Here is a 20,216-nt window from a genome sequence, read left to right on the forward strand (position 1 = left end):
TGGTAACCCTGGAGCCAGATCTGGAAGGCCTTCCTGGGGGCTGCCCAGGGAATTCACCCATGAATCCAGAAGCACTTAACACTGGTGGTGGTGATTTGTCACATATGGCAGCGAGCAGCCATTAAGACTGTAGGAGAGATGTGAAAAGCAAGATGCGTTTGCTCGGTGGCGTGTGGGCAGGCTGACTGTGGCTCTGCAGGCTGCAGCAGGTCCAGCCGGTGACCCGACAGGGCATCAGGCAACCTGGCAGGTCACAAGTCAATCATTTCACCCTCACGTCGAGCAGCACAGCACTCAGTGGCTCTGACAACAGGTGTAGAGAAGGAGATTACACCACTTTAATGCAATGATGCTGAAGATGTAAAATTAGGAAGAGAAGTTCACGTTCTCTGTACAATACATCCATTTACAGAATCAGCCAGTACTGTGTACAACATATAAATACATGTTAAAACATTAGAGGTGCATAGAGCATACTTACAGAAGCCAAAAAGTTCACTTTATACATCCAAGAATAAAGAGTTAAAAATATAAAAATAAGAAACACACACCGCTTTGAAATGTAAAATGACTTTCACATACACAGGTGCGTGGAGATGCCCACTCCCATAGGGTCCAAAGTGACAGGGAGGATGTCAAGCAGAGGAATTCACCTGCAAACGTCTGGACGGCTGACTCACAAGGTCTACAGATGGCATTTTCATAGGAAAGACAACCCTATTCCCCAACCCCATTGTCCAAGCAGAGCTATTCAAGGTTCCAAATGATCCTGTGGGTTAGTGGATCACACTGAGACAGAAAAGTTCCAAATTTGCTTCAGCAACAGAACCAAGGTCAAACTTGCTCCGTCAACTGGCAAATGACTCAACTGTGACCCTAAGGTCAGCAGGTGCACCAGCCCCCTGGTGGGCAATGCCGGGAGTTACTTTAACCCTGTGCTGGCTTCTTTCCTGGCCATCAACTCCCCAAAGTAGCAGAAGAAAAGATGGCAGGGAGGGGGCAGTGGAAGACTGGCATTTCTACTTAGTTCAGGTAGGTTAACTCCCTTGGTGGAGAACGCAACCTTCTTGCTTCAGTTTCAAGTCCCTCTGGGAGTTAGGCAGTCCCCCCACCCCCCGCAACCCCACTCCGTGCCACATCAGGCTGTGTCTTGCAGGAGAGCTCAGGCTGGCTGGCCTTGGGCAGCCCAATGGGTTATACCCAGGAAACCCCTCCAGCAAGACCAGAAGGGTCGCCAAGTGACAGAGGGCTTTAGCAGTATAAATTTTGGGGGAAGGCAAGAGTGCTCCTGCCTAAAAAGAGTATTGTATCAATGATATTCTGTATACAGATTTAAGATCAATCATTATCAAAATACACACACTAAATATACAATGTTTCCCATGGCCATAATTTATTATCTCACCACAAGGCACAATACACAGAGCTTTGAGGGTCCAATACAGTCATCGTGACAGAACGCACCGCAGCCTTGGCACATGATCATGGCTTTCAGGCTGCACGCACACTGGAGCGAGATGCTTTCCACCGTGCTGCTGTCAGTGAACATTTGCAAGGAAAGGGATGCACTGTGGCTCGCACCAAAGTTTGCTTTGTGGCTCAGCTGCACCACACTTCCAGCAAGGCCTTTGGGAAAGGTGGGAGAGCTAGAGGAATAATTAAAGCTGGTGGAACTCAGTTGGAGTTTAGAAAGCTTCCCATAAAATGCCTGCTTGATGCTGAGTTGGGAGGGGAGACAAGAAGGCTCCAGAGGCTCACTGAGCCCCTTTCCTGGCTCTCGGGGTAATTTCCAGAAGGGCAAGTCCATGACAAAGGGCATCCCTTGCAAGTGACCCATCAGTTCCAGAGGACTATGCCCAGTAGCTTTCCTGTTCTCGGCATTTGCCTTAAGAGGACCCCCCACAAAAGTCGTCTCATTCTTGACGCTGCCAACAGAGGCATGTGGCTTTGGAGCCCAGTCTTCCCTTGGAGTCTGTACCCCACCAGACATGGAGTTTGTGCTTGGTCCCAACTTCCCACTGGGAAAAACTGGAGGGATCTCAGCAGGCAGAGACATCGGGTCCGCAGGCCCGGGGCGCTGAAGGGTTGCAGCCACATTCCCAGAGCCAAAAAGCTTCTTCCCTTGGCCTGTAACATTGCTCTGATCACCCAGGGCCCGACCTGTCTGCTCTGGACCAAAGGAGATCACATTTGGAGATGAGAAACGAGGTGTTCTCGAGGTAGCAAGATCTCCTGGGCTCTTGCCTGGAGCAGCATTTGAATTACTGTCCTGTGACATGGCACAGACTTCCTTCTGATCTTCACAACTAAAGGAAGAGAACTGCTCTTTGGAATCCATTTCTTCCAGTTTCCTAGAGGATGTAATGGGATTTGTCACTGGATGGAGAGAGTCAAAACTTGGGACTGCCTTGGAATTCTTTTGGGGTGCTCCAGGAGCCTGGGTGGCCTCAATCCTGGCAAGACCAGTGCCTGTTTCACAGCTATCTGGTAGAAGAGGCTCCTTCAAAGCCCTTAAAGAACTGGGGCTGCTTCCACCAACCATGCCACTGTTTTTTCCAAGACCATGTAAAGATCCCATGCGCAGGGAGCCATGGCTCTGCTCTTTTGTAAGTGGTACTTGTGGGGATTCTGACATGCTGTCATTGTGGGCTGGTGGAAGAACTTTCTCTAGGGGCAAGTTACCTTGCAGCAACTGCATCACAAGCGGGTTAGTGGCCTCCACTGAGGACCCAGGCCTGGACAGGCACACGGCTCTTGGCTGGTACTCAGTATTGGCCAGCAGTAGGGAATCTGGGATCTTTTGGCGGACTGCACATACTCGAGACACCCAGCTCTGAGAAGCAACCATCCCATCTGTCCTTGTAACCAGACACAGGTCACCATTCACCTTGGACAGTGAGGCAGATTGGTTCCAATTGGGTTTCTCATCCTTGTCCACCGAAGATCCCTTTGTCACTGCAGCTTCACTAGTGTCAGCCTCACTGCTGTCCTCCGTGAGGTGACCTTCAAAGTCAGAGGCTGTATCTGTGGACTCACTGTGAGGACTCAGTGCTTCAGAGTCTCCGTTGATTTTCAGCTTTTCAATGTCCACCTGTTGACAGTAACTGCCAGTGCTGTCATTGCCTCCTCGAGATGGCACAGTCCAGAATGAAGTAAGGCTGTCAGGAGGATCTAGACCCTCCTCGGCTGTCAAATCCCCAGGCAATGCAGGAGGGGTGGGAGCAGCTTTCTCCCACTCCTCTCCAACCTGGGGCTCAACAGATGGTACATGTTCTCTGGATTCTGGTTCAGGCTGTTTCACTACCTCATCATTTGATGAGATGGGTATCCAATGCACAGAACTGTTAGAAACGAGAGCCTTGGTTTTCAAGTCTTCTTGTCTAGTATCACTTTCCCTCATAGGAGGGCATGAGCCACCAAGCCCTAATTCGTCATCAAATGGTCTGTTCTGCAGGCAATCAGTTGGTGAGGATTCAGGTGTGGAACTGGGGGTCACATTTACAGGATCCTTCATAGTGGGATGACTATCAAGAGCTTGGCCAGTTCCTTTCTCTAATGTATCATCTCCCACTAGAGACGGAATAAGACCATTGTCTGCGAGAACGGTGGGTCCTCGCTCCTCATCATCACTTTCCCAGGAAGTGGTGCCAGACTCACATTCAGTTCTAACATCCGAATGCAACTGAGGCTGCTCCACTAATCTCTCAGCTACTGAGGTTTGGGAGGACAGTGGGGGCAAGGCCTGGCATGGCTGGTCCCCAGTGGGAGCAATGGGGAGTTGGGAGGCATCTCCTAGCCCATCTGTGAGTCCAACTGTAGCCCTCTGTAGTAGGCAGCTTTCCTCCTTTCTCAGAGAAGGCAGGTCCTCTCTCCTAGCTCTGGACATGGCAGTTCCGGCCTGGGTATGCTCCCCATTTAGAGGATAAGGCGGCAGTAGTTGTGTTCGCTGTAGATCTGACGTACACTTTCCATGGGTGCTTGGGCCTCCCCTGGGCTCAGGGTGGCCACAGGCCTCACCACCATCACCACTGCTGCCGCCTCTGCCACCTCCCTCATCGGTGGCCCCGCCGCCACCTCCACCCGGGCCACCCCCCCCTCCGATGGCAGTGGTGGCCGCCTCTCTATGGCAGTGGTGACCTCTCGCCCCTCGGACCTGCAGAGCACGGGCTTTAATGTCTGCGAGGGTCCTGGCGCCAGTCCAACCCCGGCAGGAGGACTCCGTGGTGGGGATGATCCGGGGGCATATCTGGTAAGTGGGCTGACCTTTAACCACCCAGGGTGGTTTGATACGTGAAAGTTGAATCTGCAAAAAAAGAATTAGAAAATAGTTTTAACTGACTGGGTGATCTGACCTAGGGACTGTAAAGCAAAACTAGGATTCTAGTAGCTTAAGGGTCATGACATACAGAATCAAATAATTTCCTTAAAACAATGAAATCATCATAGTAAAATGGCTGCCATAACACACCATTCAGAGAAGATTCTGCTCAAGGGCTGTTATATGCCACACTTCTAAATTTAATTTCTGGTGGGACTGTGTGAGTCACTACAGCAAAGAATCTAACACTATCTTAAAAAGATTTTAAAACCCCAAAGGATTTTGACCTCTCAAGATAACTTCAACAGAGTGAACAAAAAAGTGAGGAAGAAAAGAACCTATCTCACTAAACTTGAAGGCTGTCTCAAGCAAACCTCTCATAAAAAGCTCTACATTCCCACATAATTAACTTCAGGGCCCCAGAGTTAAGGGCTCTATAATCTCATGACCCTCAAAGAAAACCTGGCTCCAGGGCAGCCAGGAATCAAACAGTCTCCTACCCGGATGGGCGGGACTTTGGGCTCCTCTTTAGTGGGCTGTGGCTTTTCGGTGTGAACACTTTCAATTGTGTTACGAAAGGACTGACGATCTTCAAGCCGGGGCTTCTTTTCGGGAAAGGATGCAGAGGCCGCCTGCTCAAAGGATTTCCTCTTCTGATCCTTGGGTTCCTGATCCACAGTTTCCTGAGGCAGGCTAGGAATTCTGTCTGGAGATGCAGAGGCACGTGCCAAGTTGTCTGGCTCAGCCTGGATCCCAGAAGCCACAGACTCAACTGGGAATTTGGGACCCTCCGGGTCAGGTGCTGCAGAGGATGTGCCTGGCACATGGGGACTGCTCAGCCCTGCTGGGTCAGTCTTAGCCTCCCCATCCTTGTAGAGGGGAACATCTGAGGCCACAGATTTTGCATCCTTAGCAATCCCTGCTTGTTCTGGCTCCTGTTTTTTGTATAGATTCCTTCTGGCTCTGGTTCGGAGATCTGGCCGAGAGCGTTTCTTAAAATGCCCATCTCGCTGTCGGGTGGCTGGACCACGCTGTGTACGCACTGATTCTCCTGGGACACACAAGCCACTTTTGATTTCAGCCTCCTCCTGGCCCACATTCTGCTGCAATGACTCTTCTTTGGTCAAACCCAGCCTGCAAATCAAAATCACAGCCATCAGTTTCAAGCCAGAGTGGACATGTCTGTTTTATTTCTATGAATAATATGGACCCAGAAACACAAGATATCTCAGAACAAAATAAATCTGCGTGGTGCACAATCTAACCATGGAAAAACTTCTGTTAGCTTCACTATGAATGGCATTAAGATAAATCTCCACATTCTTGTCCAACACATAAGTATACACTATTTTGAGACCATCTACCTCTATCCCCTCAAAACCCCAGACCAGGACTCATAGCTCCAACTGCCTTACTTCTGTCCATAGTAGTCTTCAAAGAACTTTTCTTTCCATTGTTCCACCTTCTTTTCCTTCTCCATTTCCTGTCGTATCCTGACTTGCATCTCATGAGTAAATTCGCCTAGGGAGAAATAAACCTCTTCTAGTAAGTGCATTCGGGATAGTAATGTCTGTCTTATGGACAGCTGAATCTCCCAGTTTTAAAACAACACGTCTCTTCTAAAGGCTCTCTCACATCATGCTCTTATAGGGACAGAGCTAACACGTCTACTATAAGGGAAATTCACTCTTCCTTAAAGTGAGACCAAGCAACTCCTTGATTGAAAAAGCAAAACAACAAAAGAACCATTCTTATTTCCTGTGTAGATAAAAAGTTAACATAGTAGGTAGGCCTGACTGTTTACTCTTAGAAAGGCCTACTTAAAAGAACAGCCCTTGGCTGACATCTGGGAACTTAGATTTCAGGAGGGTTCCCAACCACCCTAACTGATATGAGTTGTTCACTGTGCCTCAATTGTTTATGCAAACAATATGGCTTATGCTGAACACCTGCCTGCCTTTTGGGAATCTGGAATCTGGGTATGTGCCAAGCAGTGGCTTCCTACATGATCAGCCCTTGATAAAAACCCTGGGCACCAAGTCTTTAACAGGTTTCCCTAGTAGACATTTCATACATGTTGTCATAAGTTGTTACTGGGGAATTAAATGTGTCCTGTGTGACACCACTGAGAGAGGACCTTGGAAGCCAACACATGGTTTCCCCTGGACCTCACCCCATGTGCCTCTCCATCTGCTGATTTTACTTTGTATTCTTCTGCTGTAATAAACCACAGCCCTGTACATATAACTATATGCTGAGTCCTGCTAGCAAATCATCAAACCTAGGGGCATTCTTAGAGCCCTCTCAACACTTTCCCCACAAAATTAAATTAATAGACGCTAACAATCACTCCAAGTGACAATGCCTAAAAAGACAGAGCATGGTGGAGCTTGTCAACTCCACAGTGTACTTTCCTCCACCCTTCCAGACGATGCCATGATTACTGGAATAGGTGTTTATAGTTTTAATGATAAAAAGGAGATGATGAATGAGTATATACATACAATATAGTGAAAGTCTAAATCTAAACGCCCCGTTATTTCTTCAGAGCTGTGTGGCATATTAATACCCACCACATTTATTAGTAATGAGGAAAGCCTGTCTTATACTAAATAACCCTTTGAGAAGAGCGAGCTTGGGTTTTAAATACCAGGAGACATGCAACACCACATGACAGGTGCATCACAAGCCGTCTGAGATGATCAAGTCTACATACCATCAGCCAGGCGCTCCCGCCAGCTCTGAGCCGCATGGGTAAAAAACTCGTTATTTAGTGCACTGCTGCTGAGACGCAACAGGCCATCTGTCCCCACCTAGAAGGATCAAGGGGGAAAAAATCCTAATAAATAAACTTAAAAGAGAACAGAAGCCCACCCAGAGAGAGGCAAAGGGGAGGCTGCCCATGTGCACCTGTCTGTCTACTTCAGGCAGGAGGAAGAGGAGCTGCTGCTGGAAGTGTGATGGTAAGGCATGGAAGGTCCGAGAGTTGATCAGGGCACGGAGGTTGGTGTTGACAAGAATGGACCCAGGTGTCTCAAAATCTATTTCTTCCCCTCTGTTGCGCTTCATTTGACCTATGATTTTTGAAGCAAGAAGAAGCAAGGTATGGATTTCAGCTTTTTAAAAGAAAAAAGCAAATACCTACTGATGGGAAAACTTCGGTGACAGCACCCAAGCTACCCAGAAGTTATCTGCACACAATCTGCTCAGTTGTCCAGTCCATCCTAACCTGTATATTCTTTCCAGGTTTTGGGATTGCATCCCCTCAGACAAAACTCTGTACCGTGCTGTGTCACAGCCTGAAAAGGACACTTCCCGCAGAAAATCAGGCAAGGAGCAGGTTCTGAGCTTCCCTCCAAAGCTGGAGAACAGGCTCCACAAAGCTCAACTGGAGAAATCACGGAAATTGTCTAAAAGTAAATCTAGTTAATATACTATAGAAAAATCTGCAGAAGCCTTCTGTGAATGGGCTGGAGAGGGATGATCTCCATGCAGAAATGTACTAAGGACTGTTCAAAGCCAACTGAGATGCTAATACCTCTCACAGAAGCCTCAGCAAATGCTACTTTTATCTGAAAAACTCACTAGGACTAGAGACCTGTGAGACCTTAGATTGAGCACTGCTGATGAGCTGGAAAAGCAGCAAGACAGCAAACCTAGTTCTCACATGGGCAAAGGTTTACTCTAATTCTCAGAAGCAAAAGCTTGTCTTCTTAATGGTTTCATCTACAAAAAAAACCAGCATGTGGGTCATTAAGAATTAAATCCTGAAATAGCAAAGAGCATACTAATATTGCAAATAACTCTAATGGGGGTGGGGTGGGGTGGGGTGAGGGGTGGGAGGTATAGATAATAGCACTACTGAATTTGTTTGCATCCCCAAAATTCAACACTTGACATAGTATGCTTCCACTCGACATACTGACTAGGTTGTAAAAAAGGGAGCGTCTGATACAGACTACAGATGTTGGGAACAAACGTGGCAAGATGCTACCAAAGAGAGAAAAGGGGTGTTGGAAGTCTTCACTGAGAAGCTCAGAAGCAGTTTTCACTCACTCAGGAAACACTTACTACGCAGTACAAGGCAGGCACAGACTAGGCCCACAGGGACATATAAGAAACAATTGTGGCATCATCTCTGCCTGAAAGGACTTCTCACAGTCTAGCAGAGAGCTACAAATGAAATAACCAAATTACAAAGTAAAAATAAACAAAAAATAGAGGGCCACCCAAGAAGTAAAAATAAACTGGTAAAGGAATTGGAATAGAAGACATCATCTTCTCACTAGGCCTGCAGGGGCCCCCTTTACAGGCAGAGAAATAAGTGCCAAGCCACTCACCTGTGGCTGGCTTCCGGAAGCCTCTCAGGAGCGGGGCAGGGTCCTGGGTGACCTCGGCCTGGCCATGAATAGCAGCGCTGCCCAGGGCCAGAGAGCCGCTGCTGCTGCTGGACGGGCTGCCGCTCTCGCCATCAGCGTGGCAGCCCGAGAACCCTGAAGGCACAGCATTCCACTGGTCAAAAGTATCACAAGCCGCGCCCACGGCTCTCAGACAAGCTCATTTCTCCCAACTCTCCCTGAGATGCTGCCAGCAATACTGGGATGCTTCCATCTCCCAGCCTTAGGCTGAGAGAAACCACCACTTCATGGTCTGGCTTTAAAATATCACCTTACAGGTGCCAAACCGCCATCTTTATTTGTATAGCACTACACCTTTTACAAAGCACTGGCACAATCAAATCCTCCGCTGGATCCTCATGACTGCCCTGGGAGACAAAGAGGAAGGCACACAGCAGAGCCCAGCACTAGAACCTATGGCAGGCCTCATCCACTGGCAGGGCTCTTGCCTGTGGCCCGACAGCTCTCCTGGTATCACACTATTAGGTCAGAAACTGCTGACAGAGGGAGGCCAGGTCCCCAGGACCTGAGGAAAAAGAATCACAACCATGAGTTTACACATACCTGATGCAGATTCCACGTGGGCCCCGTTTACCTTCAGAGGAGTCAGGACAACTCGAGGCAGCATCACCCCAGTCTTTTTCTTTTGTTTGTTCGCCTTCGTTCCCAGAGAGAACAAAAGAGAGCCCAAGTCAACTGCAGAGCCACAAAAGCATTCCCTGGTGACACTATCTCTACTCACTCTCTTCAACCAGATCTGTCAAATAATGCTGACAAGAGCACTGATTAATGTTACTGAGCTACGTGCTGGTCACTGTGCCAAGCATCATTCCAAGCTACAAAAATGTACTGTTATCCCCATTTTACAGGTAAGGAATTTTCCCAAAGTCTCAAGGCTAGTAAGTGCAGGGTTATCATTCAGACTGCTCACTCCCAATCTCCTGATCTCTCTACTCTACACTAACCACACTTCTCCCTGAATGTTCACGTGTATATTACAAGAATGAACAGAATCAGGCTGGGCATGGTGACTCATGCCTGTAATCCCAGCACTTTGGGAGGCCGAGGCAGACAGATCACTTGAGGTCAGGAATTCGAGACTAGCCTGGCTGACATGGCAAAACCCCATCTCTACTAAAAATACAAATATTAGCCAGGCACGGTGGTATGTGCCTGTAATCCCAGCTACTCGGGAGGCTGAGGCAGGAGAATTGCTTGAACCTCAGAGGTAGAGGTTGCAGTAAGCAGAGATCATGCCACTGCAATCCAGCCTGAGCGACAGGCACAACTCCATCTCAAAAAAAAAAAAAAAAGAATGAACAAAATCACTCAGCCAAGGTAAAGAAAAAGAAAAAACTTACTCTGCTCAAACCTACTGTTCACTTTTCCTACGGCCCCCTGTTAAATGCTACTAACAGCTGGAGACCAGACTTCTATTCTTCACTCTCTGAACACGTTCACAGCTCACTACAGGAGAAGGAGGGATCTTGCCTTATACCTGTCATCATTCATCCTCCCGGGCTAGGCTCTACCTCTTCCTTACCTGTGAGGAAGCTCTGTAGCTGTCCCTGGGATTGGAAAGAGGTCGACTCTGAGATTCTGTAGAACAGGATGCGTTCGAAGATGTTTCATCAAGAGATACTGGAAGAGAGGAAAAATAAAGATTAGTCCCTAGTGCCTGCTGTGGCTCCCTCACCCATCCGGTAAAGGGTCCTTACCATCGTTCTCACCACTCACAGTGCTGGCTTCATTAGACCCACAGCTCTCCACATCAGCCGTGTCCTCTGGCTCCTCTCCCTCCACTGTAGCCGGATGGCGAGACCACTGCAGGGCATCCTTCTGTGATAGCAAGGTACAACTCAGGTGAACAAAACCCTACAAATTCTTAAAGCAAGGCAGTCATTCCTAAATGTGTATGCTTTTGAAAAAGAGGGATTTAGAATACTGACAAGTTCCTAACCCTTTCTAACTGACCTTTTTCTCAGCAAGTTCTTTTCATAAATATATCATTAAGAAAGTTAGGTACACTTTTGCATTCAAACATTCATTAAACATTTATAGGGAGCCTCCTATAAGCTATATACCATGTTAGTTCTGGGGAGGGTGGAGTGCTAAGGAGCAGGAATCAGGGCCTTGCTCTCAAGGAGCTCAAATAAGTAGGGGGGTCAATTAAACTGATTACAATACAAAGTACAGTACATAGGTGAACACGGAGAGCTGTGGCAGCCCAGAAGAGGGGGCACCTAACTTCAATGAGTTGAACGAAAGACAGCATGGAGGTGAGTAACGATCAGGGAAGTAACACATCCAAAAGGATGTGTTGCTTAAGCTGGGTTTTAAAATAAATTAGCAACCAGACAGACAGGTTGGCAGCAGAGAGATTGTAGGAAGTTCTAGATAGTGGGATGAGCAAATGTGAAAGAATATTCCAAACTCAGGGAAACTAGGGCTGTGGGGAACTCAATATGCAGGCTAGAGAGGGCACAAGGGCAGATGGTAAGACTCATGTGGAGGGATCAAGAATTTGATTGTTCCGGAGTCACTGAAGGATATTAACTACAGGAATGATTTGAGTTTTTGGAATTTCATCTGGCAATCACGGGAAGCCTAGAGGCAGGAAGAAGAGGTAGACACTATGACAGATGTCCAACAAAAAATGCCAAAGATCTAAACCAAAGATTGTGGCCACAGAGCTAGAGTGTAGAGGAGAACTCCATCCCAAATTTCACCTCCTAAGAAAAGCTTCTTCCAATAGACTCACTATATGTAGACTCAGAATTAAACTCAACCCATTCCTAAGAAGAACTTAGGAGTTATCTCACACCTCAAAACTACAAAGAGTGTGGATGAGAATACTGGTAGTTGGAGACAAGAAGAAGATAAGTTGGGGCAGAGGAGGAGAATGTCTTCTTTGAATAAAAGTATGTGAAAAAGAGTTGATAAAGTCATGATTCTGCTAAAAAGGCACCATGAATTTAAAACAGGTGCCCACAACAATCTAACTCATCAATTTCATGAGTCTCTTGATCCACTACATTGAAGTTTCATCAATTTATTTTCATTAGTTTTAGCCAAAATCATGTATCTTAAATTAATAAAAAAAGAGGCCAGGTGCAGTGGCTCACACCTGTAATCCCAGCACTTTGGGAGGCTGAGGCAGGTGGATCACGAGGTCAGGAGATTGAGACCATCCTGGCCAACGTGGTGAAACCCCATTTCTACTAAAATACAAAAAATTAGCCAGGTGTGGTGGCACGCGCCTGTAGTCCCAGCTACTCGGGAGGCTAAGGCAGGGGAATCGCTTGAACCCGAGAGGTGGAGGATACAGTGAGCTGAGATTACGCCACTGCACTCCAGCCTGGTGACAGAGCAAGACTCCGTCTCAGAAAAAAAAAAAAAAAGAAAGAAAGAAAGAAAAAAAAGAAAACAGTTTTCTAGATCTTTACCTCTTTTCCTTACTGGCCATACATGGTCTTCAGAATCGAAAGCTAAATAATATTTTTAGTTATGCTTATTGACTGCCATGTTCTTGGTATAATACAACAAATTTAATCTCTCTTCTCTCATGGGCAAACTAAGATAAAATACTCCTTAATGAATTAAGAAAGTCTATTACACTGGCAAAGCTGATCCCAAATCTCCAGTTCTGACAAGAGTATGAGAAAATCATACAAACACTCTTGATGAAAGTAAAAATGGCATAAAAATGTTCACATGCTGCCAACGAAAAACTATTAGCCAAAACCTAAAAAATATGTATGTATCTTTTATCCCAATACAAGATTTACACAAGACATGAAAAATATTAATTCTTACAAAGGAGAAAACAAATCAATTAAACTACATTAAAATTACCTCCTATTCATCAAAAAACATTATTACCTACAGAGCTGAAAAAGGTACTTGCAACTTACATAACCAATAAAGAACTTGTATTTAGACTACATAAATCAGGCCGGGCATGGTGGCTTGCACCTGTAATCTCAGCACTTTGGGAGGCCGAGGCGGATGGATCACTTGAGGTCAGGAGTTCAAGACCAGCCTAGTCAACATGGTGAAACCCTGTCTCTACTAAAAATACAAAAATTAGCTGGGCGTGGTGGCGCACACCTGTAGTCCCAGCTATTTGGGAGGCTGAGGCAGGAGAATCACTTGAACGAAGGAGGCAGAGGTTAGTGAGCCAAGATTACGCCACTGTCCTCCAGCCTGGGTGACAGAGCCAGACTCCTTCTCAGGGGTGGGGGGAGTGGGGGAACAAACATAAATCAATGGGCAAAAGGCAACTCAGAAGAAAAATAAAAGAAGTGAATTAGGCACTGCACAAGAGGATACTGAAGTAGCCAAAACATACAAAAGGGTATTTAATCTAACAATAAAGCAAATGCAAAATAATGCAAATTAAAACCGCAATGAGATACTACCACATCCATCAGAATGGCTAAAATTAAAGTTTGACAATATCAAGTAGTGTTAGGAGTAGAACAAGTACACTGAAAATGGATCCAAGCATTTGAGAATACAATTTGGCCTTATCTGGTACAGCTGAAGACACAAACATCCTCTGACCCAGCAATGTCCCTCCTAGGCTTGGATTCCCTAGAGAAGTACATGCACATCCACACAAATCACAACCCACACGTTCATGATGCAGCATTTGCAATCTGGATTATAAACAATCAAAGTGGCTGTCAAAGGCAGAATCAAATTGTAGTACATTCAACAAATGATTATACAGCAACAAAAAATGAATGAACTATAGCTACTAACGACATAGATGAATATTAAAAACAAAATAGTGAATGAAAGCCAGATACAAAATAATGCATAGCTGATGATTCCATTTGTGAAAAGTTCAAAATAAGCTCAACTAAAGTACAGCACTAGGAATGCAAAGACGGGTAGGTAATCTAAAGGAAAGCAAGAAAATAACTTTCATAAAGCCAGGACAGAAGTTACCTTCAGTGGGAAGAATGGGGCTGTGACTGGGAAGGAGCAGTAGGGGGTAGGGGAGGTGCTCCTGTCTGCTGGCCATATACGATGTCGTGATCTAAGTGGCAGTTACAGGATGTTCACTTTATAATAATTGATTAAGCTGAACATTTGTGTCCTAGGCATTCACTGTATTACATTCCCACAATTATAAAAGTTTAAAAACAAAAAAATTTAAGGTATTTCCTTCAAGGAACACTACCACAGATGACCATTTAAAAGAAAGCTGTGGAGCATTTAATGACAAGAGAAACGATGATACAACAAGCTAATTAGGCAGTTAAATTCATACAGTATGATTCTATCATTTTTTAAAAAATGAAAATTTGAATGTGTTTGCATAGAAAAATGCAAGAGAAATTCTTGCTAAGCTGTTGGCCACCACCATCTCTAGGTGGCAGTTTTTTTGCTTGTTTTTTGAGACAGAGTCTCGCTCTGTCACCCAGGATGGAGTGCAGCGGCATGATCTCGGCTCACTGCAACCTCCGCCTCCTGGGTTCAAGCGATTTTCCTGCCTCAGCCTCCTGAGCAGCTGGGATTACAGGCGGCTGCCACCATGCCCAGCTAATTTTTGTAGTTGTAGTAGACACAGGGTTTCACCATGTTGGCCAGGATGGTCTTGAACTCCCGACCTCAGGTGATCCACCCCCTCGGCCTCTCAAAGTGCTGGGATTACAGGTGTGAGCCACCGTACCTAGCCTAGGTGGTAGAGTTTTATTAAGTGCTTTATATTCTTTTCAATTGTGGGTATTTTCTACTATTAACATGTATTGTTTTCTGTGATCAAGAAAATAACAATGAAAAAGAAAAATTAGGTGCTAAATGCTTTACCAAGAGCTAAATCAAAATTTCCTTCCTCTAGGTCCTAGAGTCTGGGGAAACCAAGTACTGTTTACAAATCTCATTAGTTAAACAAACAGGAATAGGGCCTGCTTGTCTGCAATTCAAACTACCCAGAAGTTTCTAACGCCATGCATTTTCAGTAAAAAAACAATGAGGAAAACAAAACTTTTAAGAGTAAGATTTACTATTCTAATACTGCATAATTTTTATTGTACAGACAGGGTCTTGGTCTGTTGCCCAGGCTGGTCTCAAAGTCCTGGGCTTGGCCGGGTGCAGTGGCTCAAGCCTGTAATTCCAGCATTTTGGGAGGCTGAGGCAGGCAGATCACTTGAGGTCAGGAGTTCGAGACCAGCCTGACCAACGTAATGAAACCCCGACTCTACTTAAATACAAAAATTAGTTGGGTGTGGTGCACATGCCTGTATTCCCAGCTACTCGGGAAGCTGTGGCAAGAGGATCACTTGAACCCAGGACGTGCAGGCTGCAGTGAGCCAAGATCGTGCCATTGCACTCCAGCCTGGGCAACAGGGTGAAACTCCATCTCAAATAAATAAATAAATAAATAAATAAATAAATAAATAAAAATGCTGGGTATCGTGGCTCACACCTGTAATCCAGCACTTTGGGAGGCCGAGATGGGTGGACCACCTGAGGTTGGGAGTTCGAGACCAGCCTGGGCCAACATGATGAAACTCCCTCTCTACTAAATATACACACACACAAAATTAGCTGGGCATGGTGGCACACACCCGTAATCCCAGCTACTTGGGAAGCTGAGGCACAAGAATCGCTTGAACCTGGGAGGTGGAGGTGGAGGTTGCAGTGAGCTGAGATCATGCCATTGCACTTCAACCAGGGCGACAGAGACTGTCTCAAAAAATAAAAAATTAAAAAAAAAAAAAATCAAACTCCTGGACTCGAGCGATCCTCCCGCCTCAGCCTCCTAAAGTGCTAGGTTACAGGCCAATTCTACAATTAGCCACATCCAGCCAATTCTGCACTTGTAAAAGATCATTAATCTTTCCATATAAACTCTGTAAGTTTGACATAATTGACTTTTCATACATTAACCCTATGTCTGACAAAAACGAAATGGGTTACTGAAAATAACAGGTGCCAGAAACATGCCCTAGGATTCAAGATTTTAACATTTTACAAGAATAATTTTCATCATGACGCTTTTTAAAAAATTAATAATGGGTGATCTTTTACTGAATCCTACATATAAAAAATTCTATAGGCCGGGCACGGTGGCTCATGCCTGTAATCCCAGCACTTTGGGAGGCCAAGGCGGGTGGATCACAAGGTCAGGAGTTCGAGACCAGCCTGGCCAACATGGTGAAACCCCGTCTCTACTAAAAATACAAAAATTAGCCAGGCATGGTGGTACACGCTTGTAATCCCAGCTACTCGGGAGGCTGAGGCACAAGAATCACTTGAACCTGGAAGGCAGAGGTTGCAGTGAGCCGAGATCACGCCACTGCACTCCAGCCTGGGAGACAGTGCAAGACTCTGTCTTAAAAAAAAAAAAAAAATTAACCAATCCTTCACCACACACAGTTACCATGAGAGGGAGAGTGTGAGATGGGAAATGTGAAGACAGTTAAGATCTACTCTCAGCAAATTTCAAGACACTGGGATATCTGAACATGAACTGCATACTAGATGGCAATGCTGCATTAATGTTAAATTTTCTAAGTGTGATAACTGTATTGTGCTTATGCAGGAGAATACCCTTGGATGAATGTATACCTCCTAATACCCTTCCCCTATTTTTTTAAAATTAAAGTTTAATTTAAACACAGTAATATGCACAGATCTTAGGTGTACCATTTAATGAGTTCTAACAAATGCATATCAAGATATAGAACATTTCCAACACCCCCAAAAGTTTCCTTGTGCCCCTTCCTAATCAACCCCCATTTGAAACCAACCCTCTCGGCGGGCGCGGTGGCTCACACCTGTAATCCCAGCGCTTTGGAAGGCCGAGGCGGGCAGATCACGAGGTCAGGAGATCGAGACCATCCTGGCTAACACGGTGAAACCCCCCTCTACTAAAAATACAAAAAAAAAAAAAATTAGCCGGGCATGGTGGCAGGAGCCTGTAGTCCCAGCTACTCGGGAGGCTGAGGCAGGAGAATGGCATGAACCTGGGAGGTGGAGCTTGCAGTGAGCCGAGATCACGCCACTGCACTCCAGCCTGGGTGACAGAGCGAGACTCCGTCTCAAAAAAAAAAAATAAAATAAATAAATAAATAAATAAATAAAACCACCCCTCTCACCCCACTAAGGCAATCATTGTTCTGACTTCTATCTCCATAACGTACTTTTGACTGTTCCTGGTCTTCATGTAAACGGACTCATACATATATATTCTTTTGTATCTGGCTTCTTTCACTCAGCCTGTTTATGCTATTCATCTACGTTGTTGCATGCATCAGTAGTTCGTTATTTGTTATTTCAGAGTAATATTCTCATATACAACCATTTGTATATTCTCTCTTGATGGACATTTGGGTTATTTCCAGGTTTTAGCTATTATGAATAAAGCTATTATGAACATCCTTGTAAACTTCTTGTAGATGTTTTCATTTCTCCTGAAAACTATCTAGGAGTAGAATTGCCGAGTCATAAGATGGATGAAAGCTAACTTTATTAAAAAAAAAAAAAATTATACTCCCAACAGCACTTGATGAGTTCCAGTTGATCCAAATCCTCACCATTATTTGAAGCTGGCAGTCTTATTTTAGCCATTCTAGTGGGAGTATAATGGTACCTCATTGTGGTTTTAATTTTAATTCAGAGTGCTAGAATTCAATGATTTTCATTTTAATTTGCCTAATGTCTAAAGATGTTGAGCACTTTTTTTTTTTAATTTTTTTTTTTTTTAATTTTACTTTAAGTTCTGGGCTACATGTGCAGAACGTGCAGGTTTGTTACGTAAGTATACATGTGCCATGGTGGTTTGCTGCACCTATTAACCCATCATCTAGGTTTTAAGCCCCGCATGCATTAGGTATTTGTACTGATGCTCTCCCTCCCCTTTGCCCCCACCCCCCAACAGGCCCCGGTGTGTGATGCTTTCCTCCCTGTGTCCATGGGTTCTTACTGTTCACTCCCATTTATGAGTGAGAACATGGGGTGTTTGGTTTTCCGTTCCTGTGTTAGTTTGCTGAGGATGATGGTTTCCAGCTTCATCCATGTCCCTGCAAAGGGCATGAACTCATTCTTTTTATGGCTGCATGAGCACTTTTTAATGTGCTTATTGGCCATATTCATATCTTCCTCTTTAAGTATCTGTTCAAGTCTTTCACCTATTTTTTTTTTGAGTTGTCTTTTAAAAACTGTAGTTGTAGGGATTCTTTATTCTGAACCTTTTTAATACTGATGATGAGTATGTATTCCTTTTACAAATATATTTTGAACATTTTTATATGGAAACAAATTCAATTTTACAGGAAAGCTGCAAGAGCTTTTCATTCTACTTTTGAAAGAGTAAAACAGTACAAAGAAGACTTGCTGTATACTTTTTACTCATGTTCATCTATTAATACAAATAAGTGTTTCTAAAATGCATAATGTATACTAGTTCGGCAAGGTAACTAGAAAAGAAGCTAGTGATGAAAAAAAATAAACCAACAGTAATAAGTAAACCAAAATAAAATGTTCTCCCACAGGTCAGATGTTTTAAAAAATACAAGACACTACGAATGTAGCAAATATGAGCAAAGGAGAGCTAACATTTAAATTGATAAAGTTTAAACGGCCCAAGATTAGATTCTGAAGTAAAAAATACATATATATATATCAGTTATGCCTTTCCTTATATCTTTCCTGAGCAAAAAATAAGTACTATCTCTTAGGAGAAGGCTGACTTGAAGGCTGTTAAAAACTAAGAACATACCAACCATTCAACAGTATACTAGAATTCCGTTCAATGCATAATAGAAACAAGGAAGGATTAGAAAAGAAAAGCATGTCATAATTTCCAGACAGCATAATTATTTACATTAAAGATCCAAGAGACTCAGACCTAGTAAAAGATTTTGGCCACATTGTGACATCTGAGATCACATTAAAAAAAAGGAAAAAATCAAGTGATACTAACATCACCAATTAACATCATCAATTAGAAAATTTATCCATCGGCCGGGCACAGTGGCTCATGCCTGTAATCCCAGCACTTTGGGAGGCTGAGGTGGGTGGATCACTTGAGGTCAGGAGTTCAAGACCAGCCTGGCCAACATGGTGAAACCCCGACTCTAGTAACAATACAAAAATTAGCCCGGCGTGGTAGCGCAGGCCTGTAATCCTGGCCACTCGGGAGGCTGAGGCAGGAGAATCCCTTGAACTGGGAGATAGAGGTTGCAGTGAGCTGACATGGTGCCACTGCACTCCAGCCTGGGCAACAAGAGCGAAACTCTATCTCAAAAAAAAAAAAGAAAATATATCCATTTGCCAGGGTTGAAGAAAAAAGAAAACAAAAATATAATTTATAACAAAAAAGAACATAAGTTACCCAGGGATAAATTTCACAAAAGAAATATAATCATTTTATGAGGAAAACATAAAACTTTATCAAGAAAGGTTTAAAACCTTAATAAGGCCAGGCGTGTTGGCTACACTTGTAATCCTAGCACTTTGGGAAGCTGAGGAAGGAGGATCACTTGAGCCCAGGAGTTCAAGACCAACATGAGCAACATAAGGAGACCTCCGCTCTACAAAAAAATTCAAAAATTAGCTGGACATGGTGACGCGCACCTGTAGTCTCAGCTACTCGGGAGGCTGAGGTGGGAGGATTGCTTGAGCCCAGGAGTTTGAGGTTGCAGCGAGCTATGATCACACCACTGCACTCTAGCCTGAGAGACAGAACAAGACCATGTCTCAAAAAAACAAAAACAAACCCTAAATAAACGGAGAGCTATACCATGTTCTTGATTAAGAAGATTTTATATCATAAAGATGTCAATTTGGCTGGGCGTGGTGGCTCAAGCCTGTAATCCCAGCACTTTGGGAGGCTAAGGTGGGCAGATCACGACATCAGGAGTTCAAGAGCAGCCTGACCAACATGGTGAAACCCGACTCTACCAAAAATACAAAAATTAGCCAGACATGGTGGCGTGCGCCTGTAATCCTAGCTACTCAAGAGGCTAAGGCAGGAGAATCGCTTGAACCTGGGAGGTGGAGGTTACAGTAGGCCAAGATTATGCCACTGCATTCCAGCCTGGGTGACACAGCAAGACTCCGTCTCAAAAAAAAAAAAAAAAAAAAAAAAGATGTCAATTCTTCCCATTTTGATTTGTCGATTCAATGCAGTTCCAATAAAGCTCTCAACATGATCTTTTACAGAACTTTACATGGAAAAGCACAGGGTCACAAAGAGCCAAGATACTCCTGAAGAACAAGATGAGAGGAGTTGCTTTTTAGAAAGTTCCAGTAATTAAATGAGTAGACTGGTGATGCTAGGGACTAGGAGGAGGTGAGAATAGGAGTGACCTACTGGGGTTTCCTTTTGGGGTGATGGAAATACTATGCAATCAGACCATGGTGATGGTTGCATAACTTCATGAATATACTAGAAGCCACTGAATTGTATACTTTAAATGGGTGAACTGTATGGTCTATGAATTAAATCCCAATAAAAGTAGGTAAACAATGGCTTACAAAAT

At 44.5% G+C, this 20,216-nt stretch overlaps 1 protein-coding gene across 9 annotated transcripts in view; it reads right to left on the reverse strand.

Annotated features, from left to right (window-relative positions):
* Nucleotides 1–316: 316 nt before the first annotated feature.
* ASXL1 (ASXL transcriptional regulator 1) overlaps nucleotides 317–20,216 on the reverse strand; it is an 81,795-nt gene continuing 61,895 nt past the window's right edge. For 8 of the 9 annotated variants that reach the window (XM_058432725.1, XM_058432729.1, XM_032141861.2 and 5 more), the window contains 9 exons: nucleotides 10,434–10,554; nucleotides 10,259–10,356; nucleotides 9,280–9,373; nucleotides 8,659–8,811; nucleotides 7,229–7,392; nucleotides 7,035–7,131; nucleotides 5,734–5,839; nucleotides 4,819–5,452; nucleotides 317–4,303 (listed from right to left, as the gene is read on the reverse strand). In XM_058432725.1, the coding sequence (XP_058288708.1) occupies nucleotides 1,397–4,303; nucleotides 4,819–5,452; nucleotides 5,734–5,839; nucleotides 7,035–7,131; nucleotides 7,229–7,392; nucleotides 8,659–8,811; nucleotides 9,280–9,373; nucleotides 10,259–10,356; nucleotides 10,434–10,554 (4,374 nt within the window). In that variant the 3' untranslated portion in view covers nucleotides 317–1,396. The remainder of the gene's footprint in view (nucleotides 4,304–4,818; nucleotides 5,453–5,733; nucleotides 5,840–7,034; nucleotides 7,132–7,228; nucleotides 7,393–8,658; nucleotides 8,812–9,279; nucleotides 9,374–10,258; nucleotides 10,357–10,433; nucleotides 10,555–20,216) is intronic. The other variant, XM_058432728.1, reaches the window with a different exon arrangement.

Source organism: Hylobates moloch, unplaced genomic scaffold, assembly GCF_009828535.3.
Source record: "Hylobates moloch isolate HMO894 unplaced genomic scaffold, HMol_V3 SCAFFOLD_21, whole genome shotgun sequence".
In the NCBI taxonomy this organism is placed as follows: Eukaryota; Metazoa; Chordata; class Mammalia; order Primates; family Hylobatidae; genus Hylobates; species Hylobates moloch.